This window comes from Rhinolophus sinicus, linkage group LG01 (assembly GCF_036562045.2).
Source record: "Rhinolophus sinicus isolate RSC01 linkage group LG01, ASM3656204v1, whole genome shotgun sequence".
NCBI classification, from domain to species: Eukaryota; Metazoa; Chordata; class Mammalia; order Chiroptera; family Rhinolophidae; genus Rhinolophus; species Rhinolophus sinicus.
Window position 1 is genome coordinate 142,790,821 of NC_133751.1, and position 26,107 is coordinate 142,816,927.

Here is a 26,107-nt window from a genome sequence, read left to right on the forward strand (position 1 = left end):
GACGTTCCCCTCGCACCTCTTCTCCATCAATAATCTTTTGGTTTTTAATATATATATATTTTAATTTTGGATTTATAATAATGAGCTTCTAAATGGTTTGAAGTATTTTGAAAGGCAATTCCAATCTTTTAAAAATTTCTGGAAATATTCATAATTATGACAAGAAGTAAAACCTATAAATAATACTGAATAATGCAATGCCCTATAATAATAATACTGCAAGTAATAAACTTCGTTACACACTGACTGAAATGAAACAGAACTGCACTGTGGAAACCTCATGAAATTCTGTCCAAATCTCCCACCTGTGAACCAAAAACTAAAGCCACCACATAAGCTGGTGAGTTCTGTAGGTCATGTTGCCAGGCAACCTCAGTTAGTATCAGAGACACCCAATTGAGCAGCAGAGTCAAACTAGAAGGTATCTTGGAAACAGAAAGGTCTAACTGTAAGAGGGGAGGGGGGGAGAGCGAGAAAGAGCGAGAGAGAGCGAGAGCGAGAGCGAGAGAGTGAGAGAGAGAGAGAGAGAGAGAGAGAGAGAGAGAGACTTGAGCATTTATCTATGCTAGTCATGACCACAAACAAGTTTTTTTCTAGTAACATGCAGCTGGCTTAGAGCAAAATTCTTTGGGTTTCTACTCCCTTCTCTGTATTTTCCTTCTTTGCTGTGTCTACAGGTATGAGTGCAAAAGTTTGGCAAGCTGTATCATCATTAATTTTTAGGAGAGGAGGATGTTATAAGTCATTTGTAGAACATTCAAACCATTTGAGTTCACTGAGTTTTTATTTTTATTAAGTTTATTGGGGTGACATCAGTTAGTAAAATTATACGGGTTTCAAGAGTAGTGTTCTATAACACCATATATATATATATATATATATATATATATATATATATATATATATAAACACCAATTATATATATATATATATATATATGCATACATATAATTGTGATTTCAATTATATAATATTAGGTTGGTGCAAAAGTAATTGCGTTTTTTGCAGTTATTTTTAACCTTTTAAACTCTAATTTCTTTAGCACCAACCTAATATTATGATTGATTTAGACATGCTAAAAATAATCTGAGTACAGAATAAAATACATATTTCCTGGAGTTAACTTCTTTCATGGAAGGCAAAAAGGAAAGGAATTGTGCCTGCGTCCTGGGTGGGCATCAGAGGAGATGCTATATTCTTAGCAAACAGGGTGAGACTCTGGGATGAGAGCCTCAACGGAGCCCTCCATATTCTGAGATGCAACATTTATGTATTTTTCTAGAGAGGTATCTTCTATTTTCCATAATTTTGTATAAAATCTTTTCTACTGTCCTATCTCTAAATTTTGTTTTCCTTTTCTTCTTCCTTCCTAACAGATGATGCACAGAGAAATTAGCATCTGTGAGACAGGAATAGAGGAGGTCTCTGCTAATTTACCAGTATCTATAAATCCTTTCATTCTTCTCTTCCAATGCTTCTTCCTCTGTAAGCCAATGCCTCGTGCATGCTCTGAATCTTATACCTGTACATATTCTAATAGCCCTAACTCAAATGAATATTTTGTTTCTCTTGTATTGTCATCCTTCTCCCTCTCTTGATTTCTTCCCATTGGCATTAAACATGTCTCAAAACAAAAGCTCATCTGCACACAAATCCTCTCTTTATTCTAAGTCCATTTTCAGCTACACAGCTATTCCCAGCTGAATGTTTCTTAGAATTGTCTATATTCTCTGGTCTCAAATCTGCGTCCTCCATTCACACCTCAACACACTGAGGCTTACTTTTTCTGCTTGTCTGTAAATGTCCTTTCCAAGGTTACTGAAGTTAGTCCTGGGACTATTCTAAAATAAAATTGTAGATCTCTTAGTATGATTTTGTACCATGGATCAAACCTTCTCTTTAAAAAAATTTTTTTTCTATTGGTGTCGGTAACACTGTACTCTCCTGTTTCTCTCTTCACCCCCATACCCCTCACCAAATTTCATTTGTGAGCTTATCTTTCTTTCATCTTGATTCTTTGTGGCATCCTCTTTTTTTCTCATACTTATACTCTCACTGAAGAAACTTTACCAATTCCTACTGCTTTAATTAACATTGGTTTGCTGACTCCCTCATCTTAACCTGTCCTGAAATTCAATTCCCACACTTACTTGCCTTCCGGACGTCTTCACCTATATGTCCCACAGGAGCTTCAAAACTGTCCAAGTCTGCCAGCAAATTTATGAATACTCCCATTTTTTTCTATTATACACATAATTAAAAACATAGAAATGGGTGAAATCAATAAAGAACAAAAGAAAAATAATAAAATCAGTATTCTTAACTATGGTGCTGGCCCCAGAAATCTTAATCTTGAGCAGGTCTTTGATTTTATCTAGAGCGCCTCCATTATAAGCTTCCTGACGTTAGGTATCCCAAGCACAGGTCTGGGAACATTTGCGTACTTAAAAATTATTTGCCAAATAAATGAAATAAATAGTTTATATTTGAATAATCTTAAGTTCTTTTTCCTTTCTGAGTTGTATTAATGAATTATTTTGCTCATCATAATATTGATCTCAATAATAGCAATGGCTAATATGTACTGAATAGTTAATAGTATGTGCTACTTCCTCTGATTCTTATTATATGTGCCTAATTCTTACCACGACCTTTTAAGTAGGTATAACTCTTCCTGCCATTTTATAAACATGGGAACAACTGAAGGTAGCTGGGCAGATTAACCTCTCCACTCTCCAAATGAAAAGATGGAGGAGGTGAGACTTGAATCAAAGTCTGTCTAATACACTTAACCAATATATTCTGAATGTTTAGGAAAAAAAATAATACTTTCTATATTTCTGGCTCTTTGATGTAATCATTCATTGTTCTGATATTTAGCGTCTTCAGTGTCTTAGTACTGGTAAATGAGTATCAGCACAAACTTTCTTAGGTATTTCAGTTATTATTTTGGTCAGGATAGGATGATGGAAGAAATCAGAATGTGGATTCAGGCTTTGGGTAAGAGAAAAAGAGCTTCATAAAATGTTAAGTGGAAGTTATGGAGAAATATTGGGATGGCCAAGCAATATATTTTCTCTATAGAAGGAGAATAAAATACAGGAAAGTTCGGGAAAGAATCGGAAAAACAATTGGAAAAACAACTAACAAATATATACTGCAGAGCCAATTGCAAATTGAAATGAAAATTTCTGGTTAGGTGATTTTTATAATTGAAAAAACAGGAGAATATGGAGAGGAAATTAGATGGATAAAAAGAGGAATATAAGCAATATAATGAAGAGAATCATGATTTAAATATGATCAAAGAAATATAATTTAATAAAATTATAAGAGTGAGAATAACCAGGAATTAAAAATGCCATAAAGAAAAAAATCCTATGCATCAGTCAATAGGTTTTGTTGATTCAGATTGCTGTCTTTGTATATATCTTTGCCAGAAATGTGAAGCAAATATAAAAAATAAAATGTTGATTGCTGTTCTGCTGGGGTGGAACTGAATAAATGTAGGAAACATGAAAATTTGTATACTTATTATGTGTTTTTTGGGGGGGGGCTGGAGAGGAATCATACCAGCATTTTCTTTCTCAGTTTGAATGCTGTTTCATTCCACATAAATCAATAGATAAGAGATTTTAGAATGGTGCACACCTACTGATTCGTTCTGATGTCAATCAGTAGTTAGAATGTATTTACTATGCTTATCAAAATCAAAAGAAAATATTGTAACCATTCAGCCACCTAAATAGTGGGGCTTTTCCTTGAGCTAAACAGATGTTATTGATCTTGAAGCTTTATTCATTTTCTGTTTTAGCTATAAACCTATAAAATCTTTGGGGAAAAAATGTATGAGCTGTTTGCTTTTAGAATTTGAATCTTGACTCAAGAATAAGCTGTAATAAGAAAACTGTTTATTAATAACTCATGGTTTCTCACTGCTACATTGTAAGCTATAAAGATTTCATTTCTAGAAAGGAAATCTAACAATTGAGGTAAATTTGAGTAGGATGATGATAACTTCTCCCCTGCCCACCACCATCCCTAAGCCCTCTGTCATAGTCCCCATATTTCTGTGAATACTACTGAAAGAAATTTGTTTTTATAAGTTGACTTAATTGGTAGTGATTGACACAAAGTGATAAGTGAACATACATCTTTTGGTGACTCAGAGACAGAGACATAATATTATTTAATTATTGAGAGAAAATGATAATTAAGGTCACATTAAGGTCACTTAAAGTAGTATAGCTAGATCGGACATTTAAAAACAGACAACGGGATAGATTATATTAGTTGTATACTACATCTGTTTTTTTTGTTTTGTTTTGTTTTTTGTTTTTGTCTCTGAATAAAAGCAAACACAAGGGTGCTTGCTTTTAACAGGGAGGTTTTTTTTGTTGTTGTTTTGTTTTTTGTTTTCCCTCATGGTGACTTGGTTTTGAAACTACAAAATTTTGTCATTATCTTAATAATGATTTTTTTCAAATTACAGTATATTATTGATAGGTGATCATCTTTTTTCTATAACAACAATTACCGTAGTCAGGTACTTCAGTTAGCATGCTGTTTTAATCTAAAGTACCTATATTTTGGGTATAAAGAGAAGAATATTTTGGGGTCCGAGTTGGTATGTCTTTAAATATTAAACTGTCCTTACATAAATGGAATATAAAATTCACTTGTGTTATTTCTTTTCTAAAAACTTAATTTGATTTGATGAAATATATGCATCAGCTGCAACAGTGAGAATGATTGGAAGTTTGTAGTCTTCCTCAATTTTATGATCACTTTTAAATACTGGTCCTGCTTGTTTTAAGAGAGTATTTATTTGGAAGGAAGACCACAAATGTACCCAGCAAAAGACAGTTTCTGAATCTTGGGTGAGACTCCAGGTTTGGAAAGTTAACCGCTTTTTGAAAAGAACGTGGAGTTTTAATAGAATTTGACACATGGGGTAAACTTATTTTTCCAAAGCCATACATATTCTGTCATACTTGAGACTAGTTAAAAAAAAAAAAAAAATTGGAAACAGAATACTTAAGTCAGGCTTTATTTTAATAGGAGGTTCTGCCCTCCTTTTCTTTCTTATTTACTCTGTTTTGTGAATAACTTTTGACAGATCTTTGTGTCTGTTAACTCTCTGTTTGCTATATTGCATCACAACTGAGTGTGAGCCCATGTATTCACATATGCATGTATGCAAATATCACATAACTCAGAATTTTATTCTTTATCACTATTATTGGTGGTTTTCTTATTTACTTTAAAATAAAACATATATTCCAATTATTCAGATAACATATACGACTTGTGGATAATTTGAAAATTAACCAAGATAGTGAAAGGAATGGCAAAAAAAAAAAAAAAAATCCACACATTCTTACATATTCTTTTCATTACTTTTATATGAGTAAGATAAAGAAAGTAATTGTAAAAATAGTACATAAACTAGTGAATATCTTGATTTGTTTAATTTTATATTATCATATACGCTTTTCTAATTTTTATCACAAAATTTCATGTTTCCAATAGCTGCATAATATATTGTCAGTTATATATTTTGAACTACTTTTTAATAAATGATATTGTGATAAAACCACTGTGCACAACGCCTTTTTTAAAACATGGTTTTTTTTAAAGAGAGTTTTCCAGTAGAAAAATTACTAGTTCAAAGTATATGATTATATTTAAGAATGTAGGTACAAAATCATATATATTTTTAATAAACCACATTTCTCTCCAAGTAAGTTTTTACTGAGTTTCCCCGAAAATAAGACCTAGCCAGACAATCAGCTCTAATGCTTCTTTCGGAGCAAAAATTAACGAGACCCAGTCTTATTTTACAATAATATAAGACTGGGTATAATATAATATAATATAGTATAGTATAATATAATAAATATAAAATAATATAATACTGGGTATAATATAATTTAATATAATATAATACTGGGTCTTATATTAATTTTTGCTCCAAAAGACGTATTAGAGCTGATTGTCCGGCTAGGTCTTATTTTCGGGGAAACAGGGTGCTAATTTACATTTCCATCTTCAAAGTGAAAAAAGACGAATTTCATGTCAACTTTGCTAAAGTGTAATTTTGTCAAAAGCAGTTTTTAATTTTAACTTATGGGTCTTTAACTAACAGACTCCCTAATTAAAGTAATTAGTAGTTTTCCCAGATGATATGGGAAAATGCTACCTTGGTTTTGGGTTGCCTTTTCATGTGCTTGTACAAATAATCCCGTAATCTCTGCTCAACTTTTACATTTTGTGAAGAGGTATTGTGTCCTCCCCTTTCTCACATATTTTTGGCAAATTTTCTTTCTGTATAATATTTCTGTTTTCTATTATTGTATTATATACTCCATTATATTAGATTGCTTTATACTGAATAACAAGTTACTCTTTTTAGCAATTTCACATGACAAGGTTGCTATGAATATGATTTTTAATCTTTGGGGATATAATAATTTTACTTAATTGTTAATTAATTGGGGACCAATTATTCAATATTCTGATTTTTTATTCTTTTTTTGCTTCTTCCCTCTAATTGCCTGTCTTTTAAGGCACTTAATTTATGATTAATCACTTCACCCTGAAGGTTGCAGGGGGAAAAAAAAAAAAAAACTGAACCTGCAAATCAAACTAATCAGAATACAGTAGCTTTAATTAAGTAGTTTTTAATTTTTTAAACAGTTTTTTGTAGTAGAGGAACTTAAATATTTCAACTGTTAATGTTTTTTAAACTAGTTTTAATAAAGGTATGTTTCTCTCATGTATCAAATATGGTAAAAAAAAATCACTAAATTATAATATTTAAGCATGCAAATAAAATTTGATTTACATTTGTGTGATTTTATAACAACGTTGCAGAAAGGCACCGTAACTCATTTTACTTCTAGAGTTTCCCGTGTCCAAGTCCCTTCTGCGTCCTCTCCTTTATGCTGCTGGGGTCCTTATGTGCCGTAGACTCCTGGGCTTTTGTTTGACTCTCCTTCACTTTCTTTTTGGTTCCCACTAATTGCCAGCTGGAGCAGAGTACTGATATAATATTACAAGATAATTTGATATTGTTCTTCATTATTTTGTACAAATAAGTGCCCCTGTTTTAGAAAGAAAACCTAGACACTAAATAGCCACATTACCCTGTACATTTCAAAGAAGAAAAACTTGTAATTCATTCCTTACTTCTCTTGTCATAAAGAATTCAAAAGCCTTAAGGCTAGCTAGGAAGCTGATGTTAAGATTTTCTAATGGTTTGGTGTCTCTGTGGAAACATTTATTTTCATTTTAACCATGTGATTTATGGCAGAAGATGGCCAGCTTTCTGGTAGATGTCTGTTGGGAACTGTCCAAATGCTCTGCTGTTGTCTTAAATCTCTAGGTTTTATATCCAGTTGAACATTTTGGATTTCTATTTTACCCTCTTGGTAACTATTAATGAATAAGCTTAAACCACTGGTATGGCATGTTATTATTTGAATACTGAACAGTCTTTAAATAACTAAAGCAAATGAATGATGAATAGTTTTTAGGTTGTATATAAAAAAATCCATTATCTTTTTGAGGGTTATATGTTGCTTTTTACAAGCTTTCTTTCTGAAGACTTAATTTTATTATGTTTTAATAATAATTTTTTGCTTGTAAAGTCTCATTAACATATATTTTAGGCTTTGATATTAATAGCATCTTCATAGAATGGGTCTCTTTATATCTAAGCATCACTACAAGACCAATGTGTCACAAACTCCTTGAAAAATTGCATCTGCCTCATAAATATTCCTTATGAAGCTTCACCTTTCTTTCAATCTCTCTATGCCCAATAATTCTCTGTGTGGCTGCATTCTCTCAACATTAATAATTACATACAATAACTATGTGTTAATAAGAGTTTCTCATTTGAAATCACTCCTAATGTTTCACTTACCTCCTTTCTTATCCTTACCCCAGTGCTTTTGAATGTCTCCCCTACTGGATCCTAAGGCAGAAGGCAGGGATTCTGTGTTTATGTGTTTTATCTTTAGTGACTAGCATGGTGTTGGCATCTATACAGACACCCAGTTGCTTCTGTAGGATAAATGAAAGAAATACTTCACTTTTTATAATTAAGATAATAGTTTTAGTCTGAAAGTAATACATGCTTCTATTAAAAATTCAAACCTACAGAGGGCTATAAATCACTTCTACTCCTCATAGGTTATCAAGTTTAGGCAACAGACAAAACAGCAGTCAGATTGCCAGCTGGAGAAGCTGTACCATTCACCCAAGTCATCTGATTACTCGGCTACGCGCTGATGCTGAATCTAGGTAACCGAGAGAACATGAATTGACTCTGCCCCATCCCTTCACCTCGTGGGATACAATATGGTTCCTCACCAGATGTAAGAATTGTTACTCTCCCTCATAGCCATGAAATTTGGTGTTTCCCAGCTCAGTAAATATAACGTAACCTCTTTTTATTTTTTCTATTATCTTTCTCTGACCCATACCTTTCATATAGAAGGATTAGATGTGAATGGGACAAGGGCAAGGGCATTTTCACTAAATTTAAAGATAGCTCCTATGTTGGCCTATATGGGCCATTGTCAGGGGATTTGGTTAGCAGCATACATAGCCAAGAGTTTATTAACCTCATGGTCTAGGACCATGCCAGTTCAACAAGAGAATCCAAGCACCTGAGTTAGAATCCAAGTATGTTTGTACACTCTAGGCCACCTCTTGGCTATCTGTCACCTGGAGGAATACCAACCATCTGTCTTGGGCTCAATGTTAGGGGATGGAAAAATGTGCTATGTCCAGGAATGGACAGGGAGGGATCCCATATTTTAAAAATAGTTTTATGTAATCCCCCACCCATTTATTTCTGATCATTACTCAGTAGATGGCCAAGAGAAGATGAATGTTTTAATGTTTTTAGGGGGAGGGCTAAATTTGGCGAGTCAGTTGTCTTGCTCAAGTGGTAGACCACGAAGTGATTAGAAGGTTGGTCAGATATCTTTTACAGTCAGTTTTTAAGGAGGTCATTCCAACATTCAATTGAAAAACAAAACAAAAACAACAACAACAACAAAAACATACTTCGAATGGTATGGAGTATGGAAAATCTGTCTAAAACCTTGACTGTCATTCCATTGTCGAGTGACCTTTGTGACAAAAGGCATGCCATCATCAAACTGTAGATCATCTGGAAAACAGAAGATGTGATCCACTTTAATTTCATGGGCCTTAGTGGTATGGCCAGATGTGGTTGATTGGACAAGAACAACGGCACTGTAACCTGAGACCATGTAGGATGATGACTTGGGTGCCTGTAACAAAGAGAACCATACTCAAATAGAGCTGTAGGTAGGAGCCCTACTCCTCCACCTCCTCCTTAACTTCTGAACCACATATGAGGTAAGACAACTAAGTTTACGAACTCATCATAGAAAAAGTGCTACATGCCTCATTGCTGAATATCACTACAGTCACCTTCGAAGTACTCCCCTTGGGAAGCTATGCACTGATACCAGCACCTAGTCCACCCTTCAAAGCAATTTTGGAACTCTTTTTCTGGAATGGCCAACAGACCTGTCATCTTATTACCCTTGATGTCCTGAATGTCATCAAAATGTCTTCCTTTCAATATTTCCTTTCTCTTTGGGGAAAGAAAGAAGTCAGTTGGGGCCAGATCAAGTGATAAGGGGAGTTATTCCAATACAGTTATTTGTTTACTGGCTAAAAACTCCCTCACAGACAGTGCTGTGTGAGCTGGTGCATTGTCGTGATGTAAGAGCCATGAATTGTTGGTGAAAAGTTCAGGTTGTCTTTTTTATGCAGCCTTTTCAGCACTTCCAAATAATAAACTTGGTTAACTGTTTTTCCAGTTGGTACAAATTCATAATGAATAATCCCTCTGATATCAAAAAAGGTTAGCAACATTGTTGCAACAAGTTTGTGAACTTAATTGTCAGGCCTCGTATCTGTACAATTAATTATTATTTGGCAAGAAAAGGAAATTAAGTACTGGCATGTGCTGGAACATGGACAAATATTGAAAACGTTATTGTAAGTGAAGAAGACAGTCCCAAAGGGCCATGTATTACATGATTTCACTTATGTGAAGTGTTTAGGTTAGTGGTTACCTAGGGCTAGGGGCAATAGAAGGATTGGGAGGTTATAGCAAAGGGGAGCTGTTTTCCTTTGAGGTAATGAAAGTGGTCTAAAATTAATTGCGGGGATGGATACATAACTCTGTGACTATACTACAAGCCATTCGTTGCATATATACTTTTAATGGGTGAATTGTATGGTATGTAATGTATATGTCAATAATGCTGTATGTTTTTTTTTGAAGAAATTAAGGCAGTACGTCAAGGTAGTTGGTGATGGGGGCTTGGATTACAGTGGTATCAGTGGAATTGGTGACCAGTGGCTCAAATCTGAAGGTAGAGCCAGCAGACTTTGCTGTAAGATCAAATAAAGGATGTGAAAGAAAAGAGCTGATAGAAACAAGTGCAAGGCTTTATGGCTAAGCTATGTCAAATGCTACTTTGGAGGTATGTAAGATAATGCTTGAACATAGACTATTCGATTTTCCCATGACCATATCAAATAAGGTTTCCATATAATGGCAGGGGCTAAAGTCCGTTGGACTTAAGAGTGAATTGGAGGATAGGAGTATGGGGTGTCTAGACAGTGGTTGTACATAAATCTTCACAGAACTTTTGCTTTAAAGGTGAGGAGAGACCTAGTGGGATAGCTGAAGAGGGATGTGGGATCACATTAGTTTATTTTAAGATGATTATTCATATAACATCTTTGTGTTTAGAGCAATGACTTATTAGAGAAGAAAAACTGATGCCAAGAGATAAGTGCATCCGTATAATCCATGAACATGTGAGAGCAGAGGGTATTGCACTCCTAAAAGGAGTTAGTGCATATGTTGTAGCACTTGGACTTGCAGATTTAGGGGTGTAAATATAAAAATCAAGTTGATAACATTCAACATGGCAATGTGCAAAATTCTCTTTGGATTGCGTATAATCGTTTCTGCTAAATTTAGAAGATGAAAAATTGGGTGCTAGCGCAAATTAAGCCTGAAATACTGTTGGAGGCAAAAATGAAGTTGTCCTACTTGAAGCACATCATGAGGAGTCAGAGTTCCTTGGAAAAGACAGTGATGCTGGGAAACATAGAATGTGACAGGAAAAGAAGAAGACCAAATATGAGATGATTGACAGCATAAAAGAAGTGGTAGGCATGAGTCTGCAGGAGCTGAGCAGGGCTGTTGACAGGACACTGTGGTCACTTCTCGTTCATAGGGTCACCTGTAGTGGGAGGGGACTCAATGGCACAGAACACACAAATGTAGAAGTGGTGAGCTGAGAGGAAAAAGCATGCAGATGGCAGTATGAGGACGGTAACCAAGATGCAAAGTTTTCTGAGGGATGGAGATTGATTTGACTAGGAAGGGTTGCAGAGTACTGTGAAGCACTGAAAGTGTGCTTATAGTGTGAGTTTATAGATTTAAAATGAGAACAGGAAGCATATTTGGGGGCTTTCTTTTCAGCCATGTTCATCTGTTTCCATGTAGGAGTGAAGCAGGGGAAAGTTGGATTTGGCCAGTATGTTAATTTGCTAAGGCTGCCCTAACAAAGTATCACAGAATGGGTGGCGTAAACAACAAAAATGTATTTTCTCACAGATTTTAGAAGTCCAAAATTAATGTGTCAGTAGAATTGGTTTTGTTCTGATGCCTCTCTCTGTGGCATATAGATGGTCACCTTCCCTGTATTTACATAGTCTTTCCTCTGTGTGTACCTGTGTGTGTGTCCTAAACACCTCTTCTTATAAGGACACCAGCCATATTGGATTAAGGCCCACCCATACAACCTCAGTTTACCTTAAGTATCTCTTTAAGGGCCCTATCTCCAAACACAGTCACATTCTAAAATACTGCGGATTAGACTTCACATACAGATTTTTTGTTTTATTTTGTTTTGTTTTGTTTTGAGGAGGACACAATTTAGCCCATAACAACCAGTGCTGGAGTTTTAAAACTTAAATATATTGGCGTGAGAGTGGGCATATGTAATAGATGTGAAACTCCGTTCTCATATAGCTTACTATTTAAGAAAGAGGGACAAATAACAAATAAAAACCCAATTAACTTTTTAGTATATTGGGGGGTGGGTAGTAGGTATAGAGAAGAAGATTAAAGTGAGGTAAGGAAATACAGAATGTGTTATTTTATATAGGTAGATAGGAAAGTGCTCCATGATTTGACATTTAAGCAGGAAAGAAGTGCTATTTGGAGGAAGTAAGAGTAGGGAGCCACGGCTATATCAGCGGACAGAGAAAACAGCCTATGTAATGCCCTGAGGCAAGGTAATGGTTGGTCTATTTAAGGAACAGCCAGGAGACTCAAGACACTGCCATGAAGAAAGACAGTAGATGAGATCAAAAAGGTATTAAGTGGAAACCCTCTTATATGATGCAATTGTGCCTATGATTCCTTTAATTAATCAAAAGTCAATTCAGTGGATCATATGAGAGGTACATAAACATTTTAATTTTACCTTAGAAAGTGAGGTATAATTTATACAAAATGAAATTTGCACAGATCTTAAATATACAGTTCAATGAGTTTTGACAATTGCAATATGCTGTTTATCTCATACCCCATTAGAAATTACATTAACTATACTTGGGATGATTATATATAAAATATATTTGTAGTGCTCCAAATATTAATATTAAATATACTCAATATTAAATATATTTGTGATTTAATATTAAGACTATTTGTAAATATTAAATACGTTTGTGATGCTCATCTTGTCTCCTGACCCCCTGAATACACTCATACTGAATGTACACTGCCTCTAGGATCGGCGGGGAGACTTCTTGTTCTTTCAGTGATGTTCATGATGATAACAATATTACTGTTACTACTAATAATAGCTACTGTATATATGTCAGGCACTGTTATAAGAGCTTTATGTGTATTAATTAATTAATTCAATGCTTACCATAGCCTTTTTTTTTTTTCTTCCAAGTCAAGTTGTTGTCCTTTCAGTCTTAGTTGTGGAGGGTACAGCTCAGCTCCAGTTCCAGTTGCCCTTGCTAGTTGCAGGGGGCGCAGCCCACCATTCCTTGTGGGAGTCAAACCGGCAACCTTGTGGTTGAGAGCCCGTGCTCCAACCAACTGAGCCATCCGGGAGCTTAGCGGCAGCTCAACTCAAGGTGCCATGTTCAATCTTAGTTGCAGGGGGTGGAGCCCACCATCCGTTGCGGGAGTTGAGGACTAGAACTGGCAACCTTGTGGTTGAGAGCCCACTGGCCCATGTGGGAATCGAACTGGCAGCCTTTGGAATTAGGAGCATGGAGCTCTAACCGCCTGAGCCACCGGGCCAGCCCCTTATCATAGCCTTTTAAGGTAGCTACTATTGTTCACATTTGGTGAATAGGAAAAAGGAGGCATGGATCAAATCATTAAGTAACTCGAATTAAGCCACACAATTAGTGAGTTTTGAAACCCAGATTAAAATCATGACATTAACTCTAAAATATATATTTCTAGGTTTTAAGCTAGCTTGCTTCAATTCTTGTGTTATGAATATTTAAATTTTTCTTAGTTTAAATACACATAAGGGCATTTTTCTTTTGTCATTTCTTTTCTTTTCTTTTTTTTTTTTTTTGCTTCTATCCCACCATTTTTCCACATAAGACATTTATTTAGCATTATCTGTGTCTGCTTCCTTGTCTCTTAGTGTATCTTTTAGTTGTGGTGTGGTTTTTACAGTGATTTTTTTTTTTTTTTTACAGGATTTTACATTGATTTACGTTGTGGGTATCTTCTTTTAGTTCACCTTCATTTTACATCTTCCTTCATACAAAGATCAGTCTTCCTGTCTATAAAGCCAGTAGCTAATTTAAGGTATTTTTTCAGTGCTCACCCACTAAATTTATCAGTCTATAAATCAAACTCTGAAAAATTGTCCAGTCACCAGTTCACAAAATCTCCTGCATAGCTATTTAAAACATTTAAAATGTGTTGGGTGCCTGAAATTTCTGGGATCACTTACCAGCAGTCTTACTTGTACGCTAGTTTCCAGGATCCTTTGGCAGCCTCAATACAGCCTCATAAAATAGATTGAATAAATTTGCACCTATTATGCAATTTTCTGCAAGAGAAAATATACGATGAGATAAAAATGAGTCTAATGGCAACTAACTCCTCGAGTAAGGGATAACTTCCTAATTAAAAACAAAAAATGTCTTATTTGCATAACGTAATTACCAAACTTCTAAGCTTTATCTAGATTTTTTTTTTATATTTGAAATTGATTTTGATAAAGATAGGAAAAATGGTGTATATTTTAAAACAAAATCTTGTAATATCTCATAGAATATTTGGCTGATCCACTGTTTTGTAGGCAGGAAGAAAAGGAAAGGCAGTCTGACTAGCAATATGGTACTTGATAGTTTTCTAACTCTTGAAGTTTTCCTATGTAGAGAAATATTTTTTAAAGAGGGAAATAACTGTACTCAAAAGATTTTGAGATAATCAGAGAAGGAAAAAGGAGGTTGTATTTTTGGATAGAAGAGCCTGTCTGTAGTTTATGCAGAGTTGGTCATGCTCCACATGGGTTTGGCAAGCCAGGAATGTTGCAGAACTTGGACTGGTTGGAGAAACAGAACAGTATTTGCAAATAAATAGGGGCTTATTGGAATAAAAACATAATACAGATGCTGATTTTCTTAAATAAACCTGGGCCACCAACTGTGCTTGTATTGATTAGTGTGACTGGGTATACTGTACCATCCTTTTGCTCAACCAGTTTTGTTCTTATGCGAAAAGTATTGGAAGACAACATATGAGATTACTATTTTATAAGTGCCAGTAGATAAGACCCTTGTCAATGATAACATTAAGTATATTTTCGAGTTAGAGACAGAATTAAAACTTCAAATGTATAAGAAAAGACTATTCCATAAATTAACAAAAATTTAAACAGCAACTTAATTATATCCCATAAAATACTAAAGTTCCACTTCTCTCAGTGCTAATGTCTTGATGTATAGATCTAGCAGGCTATGAAATTAGAGTAATTTGAATAATGCTTGGAGTGGCAATAAGATATTATTTTCCCTTTTAATTATAACTAAAGTTAAAATTAAATTCTCAGTAACCTTAACTCTTAGGCTATTAGGAAATGACTAATCTTAGACATTTTAATATTTAATATTACGTGATTTCAGATTTTCTATTATAATATTATTCTTCATATTTTCATTTTAAAATGTCCTCATTCTTTATCCTGCTTAAGCCTCACAATATTTTGTGAGTTGAATAGGGTAGAAAATACGTTGTAAGTAAAGGCAGTGAAGCACAGAGAAGCAAATCTTGTCTACCTAAAGTCATCTTTTCATTTTATGACATAGGTAGGGATGGTGTTGTTTGTGTCTTTATTATAATAAAATATTTCATGTAATATATAGATCCTATATTGTAAAATGTTTTATTATAAGGTATTCCTTTTAAATCTGGGAATGGCCATTTGGTAACCATCAGTCTTATATATACTTTTCCATGGAACTTTTTTCTACAATAAACTGAAGAGACTTATACCATTTTAGGACCAAAAAAAGACAGAACATTTGATAGCTTTCATATCTCGTATTCAGTAAGCATACACAAAATAAGAGGAAATGTACATAGAGGAATCGTTCTCTTATTATCAGATTTAGAGGCTGAGTTCTGATGGTTAGCTGTATTTTTACAGAACATGAAGTCAAAATGAAATAGATAATAAGCATAGCATTTTTTCCAAGAAAAATAACAAACAAACCCCAAATTTCTTAAATTTGCACAGTTTGTTTCTTTTCTAAAAAAAAATATATGCAGAATAAATGTAAATTATGTGTAGATATAGAAAGTAGACTCTTATAATAATTTTTAAGGTGTCATTTTATGTAAATTTTGAATTTGTTACCAGTCTGGATAGGCTGTAATAAGGCAAGAGCATTTTTGTTGATTTATAATGTAAAGTCAGCTGCCATTAATTTAAAGAGCTTCTGCCTCAGCAAATTGTGCTTTGATGTTTTTATTTTGAGACAAATGTTTATGAAATATTTTAAGTACCTCTGTATTTAATAGCTATTCTCCCTGAATATCTGTCAAAACTGTTATTAATACTTATTCACATCAACAAATTTATACTTCAGTTGATATTATTTTAAATGTAGCAAATGATATGAAAATATTTTTGGTTTGATGTATTTACTGTACAGATAGAAATGAGTTAACCAGGTCCTTATTTTTCTGTGTAGTGTAAATAAAACCAGTATGTATATGGTGTTAGTCCTACACTTACTTTGAACATCTTTCAATAATTGTGTGCATGTCTTTGTTATGCCTTTTAGAATTCTTACTTTAGTTATTCTATATCACTTTACACTAGTATGTTATTTCTCCTCTGATAATTTTTTAATGTATGCTGTCCATTCTAAAATAAACATCTCTTTCTGTGTAGACCAGAAGGAGTTTTTAAAGCTTAACAATTGATGACTTATTTCATATAATTGCATTTTTTCAGAATCTGAGATTTTTTTTCTGTAGCTTAATATTAATAACTTTGTGTTCTCCGAGGTGGTTGATAAGCATTACCATCATATTTAGTCCTCACAGCAAATCTTTAGGTTTGGCCCTATTATTCTCGTTTTCTAGAATATATTGTATCCCAGGATGATTTCTATTTCAGCAGTATTGGCTCCTCGAAAGTGCTGAAGCAGGGTAAATTCAGGTGCTGTATAGAACGTTATGACAGGACAGTACAACTTGAAGAAATATTTGTCAAGGCTCCAGCAGAGTAGTGGCTGATTTGGGTTTAGTGGTTCAAATTTTAGCCATCTGGCTTGCTTACAATTTTCATTTGTTTGCACTTTTAATTCTGAATTTGAAGGCTGGGTGCTGATATATATGGGAACATTATGTAAGTTATATGTTAAAGCTTCTTTATACAAAACAAACTCTGTAGTAATGGAATCTTCTTTTCTTTTTCTTCTTTTCTTCTCCTTTTTTTTTTTTTTTTTAAATGCAGTGGGATGCATTCTACTCTTATCCTGGAGTTCACCCCTGTGGCTTGGATTTATTATAGTAGCATCTGTCTTCGATCTATGTGTTAACTAGAAATCAAGGAAAGACATGAGGAGATTTGTTTACTGCAAGGTGGTTCTAGCCACTTCGCTGATGTGGGTTCTGGTTGATGTGTTCTTACTACTGTACTTCAGTGAATGCAACAAGTGTGATGACAAGAAGGAGAGATCCCTGCTACCTGCTCTCAGGGGTAAGTGCTTATGAAGTAAATGTTACTTTTGAACAGATGAGAAGGGTGGTGACTCATGACAAAGCAAGAAACTCCAACACAAGGCTTTTTTTTTTTTAACTTTTTGAGTTAGAAGAGCATTTTGGCAGAACTATTAATGTACACTTAACCAAGGGAAAGCTACTATACTTTTCTTGACTTCAGTATCTTGTAGGAAGAAATTAGAAGAGTGAGCTAACTTCTAAGGTACCTTCCAATTCTAAAATTCCTATGTTTTGTGACTATATGGGAAGAAGAATTTAGAGAATATTCAAATTGGACAAGATTTTAAACTTAAGCCTCCAGAAGCAAAAAGCCCTTAGGGACGAAGCACATGACATACACAGGAAAGGGAGTGTATGTCCCTTTAGGAATGTATGTCTCCTAAAGGGAGACGGTGGACACTATAGCAAAATACAATTGCACATCATACCCCCGAAGACCCTCGCAAAAACAATAAAACAAACAAACAAACACTTTTTTAAACCAAACAGATGGTGGCTAAATTCAGCCTGTGGGCCATCAGATTGTTGCCATATGTTAAGGGCAAAAGATAATTTCAAGTATATTATAAGGTCACTTTAACTCAATATTTACCTCTTTAAATACCAGTTTCAATGACTAGATAAGAGTGAATTCTAAAGAGTCAAAGTGATATGTATTATATAAATGGGGGTTTATTAAGTGAAGTCATAGAGATTATTTTCCTGTAGTTATTCCAAATAATTTTCTTTATGCTTTTTGTTGACTTCTAGATCTGTAAGTAGACTTTTGAAATATTCCTAGTAAATGAGTACTTCTAAAATACTTAAAGGTGCTTAAATTTAGTTTTAGTCTCATTGAATTAAACATTTTTTTTCTTGAAATCTAGTTAACATTAATTCTCTGCTTAGCAAAATCTTTCTTCATAAATATAACAAAAGGTAAACTTTGAGTCCCAGTTGAACCATTTGTACCTTTGGAAAGAGTGGTTCTAAATTACTGACTTGAGATTTGCATTTATATAATGAATTTAATCTGCTTTTAGTGTTATATATATTTCTGAAGTTAGTTATTAATCAAAATGTGGTACTAAACAGAATTTCATTGTTACTATCTGCTTGTTTGGGGTTCAGGGAAACAGAAGAGTATTTCCAAAAATTAATTTTTATTAAAACACAATTTTGGACATCTTGAGTTTGCTTTAGATTGCAATCCTGCTCTTGCTCAATTTGAGAAATTCTGGTTATCTTCCTGTTTTCAAAATGAGTCTAACTTTCTCACTGTAGCTTTTAACTAGTACAAAGGTTGAGAAAAAATACTTTGGAAGTGAATGAGCCAAGATCCATTTAGGTAGTTTGTGTGCATTTTTTATACCTTTATACTAGAACTATTCAAAGAGAAGAACATTATGAATCCATCAGCTTTTGATAAATGAACATGGAGATTGATTTGCTGATCGTCAGTTAAAATCCCAGAATAAATCAGTCGTGTCTTCTTCTTTGTTAGAATCAGTTGAGCTGCTACTTGGCTGACAGTGGAAATGTGTTTTGATGGATCACATCAGTTCTCAATGATCACTTTGTCATTTGTTGAATGGAGTCATCTAGATTGGTCACACACACACACACACACACACACACACACACACACAAAATGTTATAATCTGATTCAGCAAAATTGCACCAGCCTTTTTTCTACAAGTAACAAAAAAGTACAATTTTGCTGATTTAAGTCCTTAATGCTCAGTCTTAAATCTAAAAATGTCAAGTTTAGTGATGCAAGGCAAAAACAGTAATTTGTCCTTGTACTTAACTTATAAATTAAACTATATTGTCTTTATTCTTAAGACTCGTTTAATATTGTACATTAATGTTTGTCTTGAATAAGTAAAATAGACTTTAGGGGTTTAATTTTATTTTCTATCTTTACTTATTATTTCAGAATATTATTTCATTTAAGAATTTGTGGCACACATTTAAATATCTTTTATTAACAGGCACATGATGCTGTGCAAAACTCAGCTGACTGAAAGTTTTTTTTTCTAAATATACTAAAAACAGCCCTTTTGACTTTAAAAAAAGACAGTTGATCTTTCTGGACCTTTGTGTCTCCATTATTAAAACCCACGGTTTGGACTGGGTGGTTTCTAAGATCACTTCTAGTTCTAAATTTTAAACAACTTTTAATACTTAATATTAGCATAACTCTGAATTAATTTTTAAGAAATGTTCATTAATTTGTTCATCAAATCTACAATTATTTAGGTGCCTATCGAATCAACATGTTGACCATAATAAAATAAAATAAAATAAAAATCAACATGTTGTATACCTTAAAGTTATACAATGTAGTGCATCAATTATATCTCAATTAAAAAAAAAACACAACGTGTTTGCCAGGTAATGGGCAAAGAAAAACAAATCCTAAGCATAAGCATAAAGATATCTGTGTCACAGCTGGCATAACAAGATTACTACAAAGTTAAAATTCCAGGCTTTGTTGAGCAACCTTGTTCTTGCCTCTGACCCCCTGAACTAGCTATGTGACTTTTGGCAAATTCCTGAACCAAATCTTAGTGTTCTCACTTAAAATGAGAGACTTAGAGGCAAGAAATCCTGCTTCACAAGGTTGTTTGAGAATTAAATGAGATGATGTGCACACACCCCTCAATGGAGTATTGGCCGACAGTAATCCTTTATCAATATCTGTTAAATGTGAGCATGTGCCTGAAAGGTTTGAATGAGGCTCTACCAGGCTCTGCTGTCCAGCATGAATGGGGTCCACAGCAAGGGGCAAGGAGGAGGAGTTATTCTGGATGAGACCTCAAAGGAGAAAGTAACTCTTAAAAAAATTATTTGTTAAGTGACTATTACATAGTAATACCTGGATGGAGATATAAGGAAACTGAGGTACCAACTGTCATGAACTCATAGTCAATAACAAAGTAAACATTTCTCTCTCTCTTTCTCTCTTTGTCTCTCTGTATAAGAATGTAATTTAGAAATGATTCCAAGCATAATGGATATAATGGGTCTTAGGATGAGGAGAGGGATGCTCTGAGTAGAGGAAAATGGATCTAGAGTATTAAATAATATTTCACAAAGGCTGTGGCATTTAAGCTGAAGTCTAAAACATTAAAGTAGGAAATGACTAGTCAACGAAGAAAATACTATAACTTTTATGAAATTATAAGATGACAGAATGCCCAGGATACTTCTGCAGGAGAAAAATATAGATAAAATTAGAGTAATTAAGACTGTAGTGTTGCCACAAAGGGATGCAAAGGGTAGACAGATTGCCCAGTGAAGCAGAACGCAGACCCCAGAAGTAGACTCACACGTGTTTGGAACATTCAGTATATGACAGAGGAAGCACTGCACAGCAGTGAGGGAAAGAAGGGTTGTTCAGTAAATGGAGCTGAAAATAAAATGGTAATCCATGTGGAAAACGAATGAAATGGGATGTCTGTCTCATGTCCCAAACCAAGATCAACTTTGGATGTATTAATGTCAAAAACAAAACTAAAACTTGTAGCAAGCACACAATGTGATATATAGATGACGTATTACAGAATTGTACACTTGAAACCTATGTAACTTTACTAACCATTGTTACCTCAATAAACTTTAATAAAAAAAGAAATTAGGTATCTATAAGACTTTGAATTAAAAAAAAATTCTAAAACACCAAGGGAAAACATTGAACATAAAATAAAATATTGATGCATTTTACTGTATTAAAATTGAGAAAGTTGGTTCATTCAAATACACCTTAAAGAAAGAAAAAACATAAATTTCAAACTGTGTATGTTTAATAAACATGCAACTGAGAGATTATTGTCAAATGTATATAAATAACTCCTATTATTAATAAGAAAAGCCCAAATAGTCCAATAGGAAAAAATGGACAACAGATATGAATAGATACTTCCTTGAAAAGAGAACACACATAGTAAACTAATTTATGAAACAATATTTAACATCAATTGTGGTCAGGGAAATGCAGATCGAGGCTACAATTATATATTTATTTATATCCATTCAGTTGGCCAAAATTAAAAAGGCTAAAAAACACCAATTGTTAAAGATGTTGCATCTCCACATTTTTATAACTTCAGACAGCAGTTAGTTTGGCATTATTTCTGAAATCGGAACATTTGTGTATGACCCAACACTCAAGACAATTTCTTCTACATATACAAATATTTCATAACACTCCGGCTCATAAAAATAAAAGTAGAAAATAACCCATAGGTCCATCAAAAGAAAACTTGATGAATGAATAGTGATATATCAATATAAAGGATTAGCATGTAGTGGTCAAAAAGAATGAAGTACAGCGACTTGCACCAATATGAATTAATATTGATGATATAATAGTAAGATAAGTATAAACCTTATGTCCCTCAAAGATGATATATAGCAGGATACAGTTTTAAAAGCTAAAAGTGACTAAAATTTACAAAGATACATTTTAGGAATATATAGAGATGCAATAAGACTTTATATAAAGCAAGCAAGACTAACTATGGATATGGGATTTAAGATGTTGATTGTCATGCATGGAGGAATATAGGGACATGGGATGGGGGTAAATATTTTTACTTAATATGGGGCAGTACTAGGGGCCTCGATTTGTTTTTATATGTGGGTTTGATGTGTTTATTACATAATACTGATAACTCAAAGAATGAAAAATCGCCACTGAATGAATTTAAAAATTGGGAAGCCACTAAATGGGTTTAAAAGACAGAGCAAACACGTTCACAGTTGTGTTGTAGAAAGATAACTATGGTTTCAATGAGAATGGATTCAATTCATGGAGGCTGGGTAGGAAGCTGTGGCAGCATTCCTTGAATTCTGTGTAGGAAGTGATTCCTGTTTAAGCAGAGTAGTGGCAGTGAGCTATGAAAGGAGTGGGTGAAATAAAGAGGTATTAGAGGTATGGGAGTAAGACAGCTGGATGCTGGACTGTCTCTGACGGGTGTAGGAGAGGGAAGTGTCAAGGACAAGTGTCCGGTTTCTTACTGGGCATTATCTGACTCAATCAAGTTCCTGAAAGAGGAGAGAATGTAGGAGATGATATGTGGGTGGACACTGAATGTGTTTTAGACCTGTTGAATTGGAGACACTTGTTAGACAACTGAGTGGAATTGTTCAGTTGGAAGTTGGCTACATTATTAAACTTTAAATAATCAAATTTAAAAGCAATCACTTTTATGAACACTTTTTATCTAGAGTGGATTACATTCTTCTCTATTAAATGGAGTTTATGGAATATAATGGAATCTTTGTTAGCCAGTCAGCATTATAATTTTATACATCAATTATGGAATGATGCTGTAAAAAAAAAAAAAAAAAAGATTATTTCAAAGACTTGATGGGAGCATATAGATATTCTCTAATATTAGATTCTAATACAGACCCATGATTCCTTTTCTTTTTCTATTTCCTTAAAGATTGTTTTTTGATAACATTAGTACTAGTTAAAGGAGCAGGTTGACTCTTTTATGCCACTCTGGGGCCACCTAGAACTAAAATACATTGGAGAATATTTCTAACTCCTAACTGTTATAGAATACTAAGTGTTGCTACTCCCAAGTTGGAAGAGTTAGAACAGCTATTTGAGAGACTAGGTGTTTAGCAGACGAGTACTGCTGCAGGGTACTTACACACAGTGGGGAAACGAGGTTGTGTGGCAGATTTGCATGAGCGCTGTGCAATATCTGCTCCTACTCCTGGCTCCCCACTGAGGACCTGTGCCTCGGGCAAGTGAATTAATCTCTCTGGGCATCAGTTGCCATCCAGAAAATGAACTGAATGAGTTATGGTTTTAAAAAATTATGCGGGTCTCCAAATGAAGAGTTATATGTTTCTAGGTTTTTTTGTGTTTGTTTTTTTTTTTCAGTGAAGCTATGGAAAGTGAACTCTTTTAGTGTTTAGCTCTTGGTCAGTCCACAGATAATGTGCAGTCTGATATGAGAAGTGGTGTAGTCTGATGATGGGAAGGGATCTGATTAGAAACCACAGAAGGGCCTTCTCGTCATCACAGAGGACAGACTGGATATAAAGTTATGATATTTAAGAAAGGAAGGATCCTACCTTTCTCTACCTGATCCTGAATCTTGAACATATTACACATACTTGGGAAATAATGAAATTCTCCCCCACCCAAGTCGAAAAAAGGAAAAATATCTAAGAAAAAAATTGCTGCTTGTATGTAAATGAAGATAAGTGCATTAGCCAATGATGATAGCAACAATAATTATAAGCTGTTAACTACTCTAATTGTTTACAAATGTTAACTCAGTCAATGTTCCTCCCCAAAAATCTGTGAAGCGGGTATTATTCTTCTTGTTCTTTTACATGTGAGGAATCTGAGTCAGAATAAATGAATTGGAAAACAATTCTGTGTTTCTATTTTAGTCATACACACAAATACTTCTAACACCGGACATGTGGGTTTTCCCCACGCCAAGCAATGCTCTGAGACATCAGTTGCGTGTCCTACAAGTCTGACACCATTTACGTGGCGTTTGCATCAGATCCTACGAGTTAAGGGCTCAGCCCCAGAAGACTGCGCTCACTCCAGACACCAATTGCAAGTACCAGGTTTTCACCTGTACTTCTGACCAACCACTTATAAATCATGGTTCCCATGACTTACTCTGTGGATTCCTTAATTTTTGCTAGAATATTCACAGAATTTGGGGACACATTTATATTTTCCAGTTTATTATAAAGGATATAGTAAGAATATGATTGAACAGTCAGTCAGAGGAAGTGATACATATGGTGAGGTCCATAAGGATCCCAAGTGCAGGAGCTTCTGTCCCCAGGAAGTTGGGGAGCACCACCCTCTTGTCATGTAAATGCATTAATTAACCCAGAAGCTTTCTGAACCCCATACTTTTGGGATTTTTATGGAGGCTTCATTACATAGACATGATCGATCATTAACTCAATCTCCAACCCCTTCCACTTCCTGGAGCTTGAGGTGGGGCTGAAAGTTCCAAGCTTCTAGTCATGACTTGGTCTCTCTGGTGATCAGCCACCATCCTGGAGCCATCAGAAGGCCACTAAGAGTTACCTCATCTGAACTGAAGACCCTCTTGTCACACATGAAATTCTAAGGGATTTAGTAGCTCTGTGTTTGGAACCAGGGTCAAAGACCAAATATTAGAACAAAAGATGCTCCTAGTGCTCTTACACTTAGGAAATTTCAAGGGTTAGAGCAGCTCTGTGCCAGGAATAGGAGACTAGACCAATTTATATATCTTCTGTTATCTCACAGTGAGGTTAAGGGGAAGTGCCAGAATTTTAACAACCAGTAGAATAGGATTTGGTTATTATACTCTAAGTTCAGTAAAGCATTTGGTCATCAATAAATGCAGTTTGCACTAGAGTTCAAGTAGCATGCTTTTATTCAGAACCAATATGGAGGACATATTCTGAAAACTTGAACTGAGTGTTTTGTCTTCACTCTCAGAGACACCCTGGGCCCTACAAGATCTCCCTGGTCAGTAGGATATACAAACTCCAGCCAGGAAAGTGTTTCCTAGGGACGCTTTGGGTTTCAAATCTATTATAAAACAGTATTTCTTATCTGGCATTTTAAGCTTCTACAAAGTTACTCTTACTCATTTATGTCCCTCAAGACTCTCCCACTGCTGCTCTGAATTGGGGGAAATCAAGAAAATGGGTGGAATTGCTGACTGGTAAGCTCATCTGTATACCTCCATGTTTCCCTTGGTCTGGGAAACTAAGTGGTCTCTTCTCATAAATCTGGGGACACAAGAAGCCTTGCTCTCTTGGATTTTTGACAATGGGCTAATGCATCAGCCCTTTCTTTTGTTTCTTTCTAAAATGTCTCCTTATAACATTAACACCTAGCAATGTACTCATTTATTAAACAGTAAATGTTTATTGTTTTGTTTGATTAATCTTTGGTACTTTAGGGGAAAGTTCCAGTGCACGGGTATGATAGGAAACTGAAAACTGGTAAATTACAGTGTTAAAACTAATACCAGATTTTCCTTGTGTCTTTTTTTTTAAGAAAAATATGGCTTTACCTTGGGAGTGGGGAGGTAGAAGAGTGTGATTGATTAAAATGCATTGTCACTATTGAAATTGCCCTGAATAAATTATGATGACTGCTGGAATTTTCAGATGGTAATATTTGTAGTCAGATGAAAAGTGGGACTTATAGATACAGTCAAGTTGGATTAAGGGGATATATTTCCCAGATAATTTTCAATGAAGTCTATAAATAGTGTTCAAATATTAACAGGTCTTATAAACTTTTGACCTTTGATATTTGCTTAGTCCTTTCATACTATTATTCATAATTCACTCTGATCCCTCTGCCAGTCCACACAGATATATCAGTGTTAGAAATAAAAATACATTGTAATAATGTATGATTATTGGGTTTACTGGGTTAGGTGCTTTATATATATAATTTCAATTAATTCTCTAATATCGAAGGTAGGTGCTATTATTATCTTCATTTACATATGAGAAACTGAGACCTACAAAGGTTAATTAAATTTTCCAAGGTTATAAAACTGGTACAGGGAAGAAAGGACTCATAGCCTAGTTTGTCCGTCTTTTGAGCCCAGACTTTGAACTGACTCAGGTATGCCTTGAATCCTTTTAGGCAGAGTAATCATAACATTTATATACTATTTATAAAATACTTACACAAATAGGGATATTTCTGGATAACAAAGAAGGCTATTTCTAGATAACTGACCTTGTGTAAAACATGTT

At 34.4% G+C, this 26,107-nt stretch overlaps 1 protein-coding gene across 6 annotated transcripts in view; it reads left to right on the forward strand.

Annotated features, from left to right (window-relative positions):
• GALNT13 (polypeptide N-acetylgalactosaminyltransferase 13) overlaps positions 1–26,107 on the forward strand; it is a 459,656-nt gene that overhangs the window by 41,786 nt on the left and 391,763 nt on the right. For all 6 annotated transcript variants that reach the window (XM_074336508.1, XM_074336499.1, XM_074336497.1 and 3 more), the window contains exon 3: positions 17,091–17,336. In XM_074336508.1, the coding sequence (XP_074192609.1) occupies positions 17,195–17,336 (142 nt within the window). In that variant the 5' untranslated portion in view covers positions 17,091–17,194. The remainder of the gene's footprint in view (positions 1–17,090; positions 17,337–26,107) is intronic.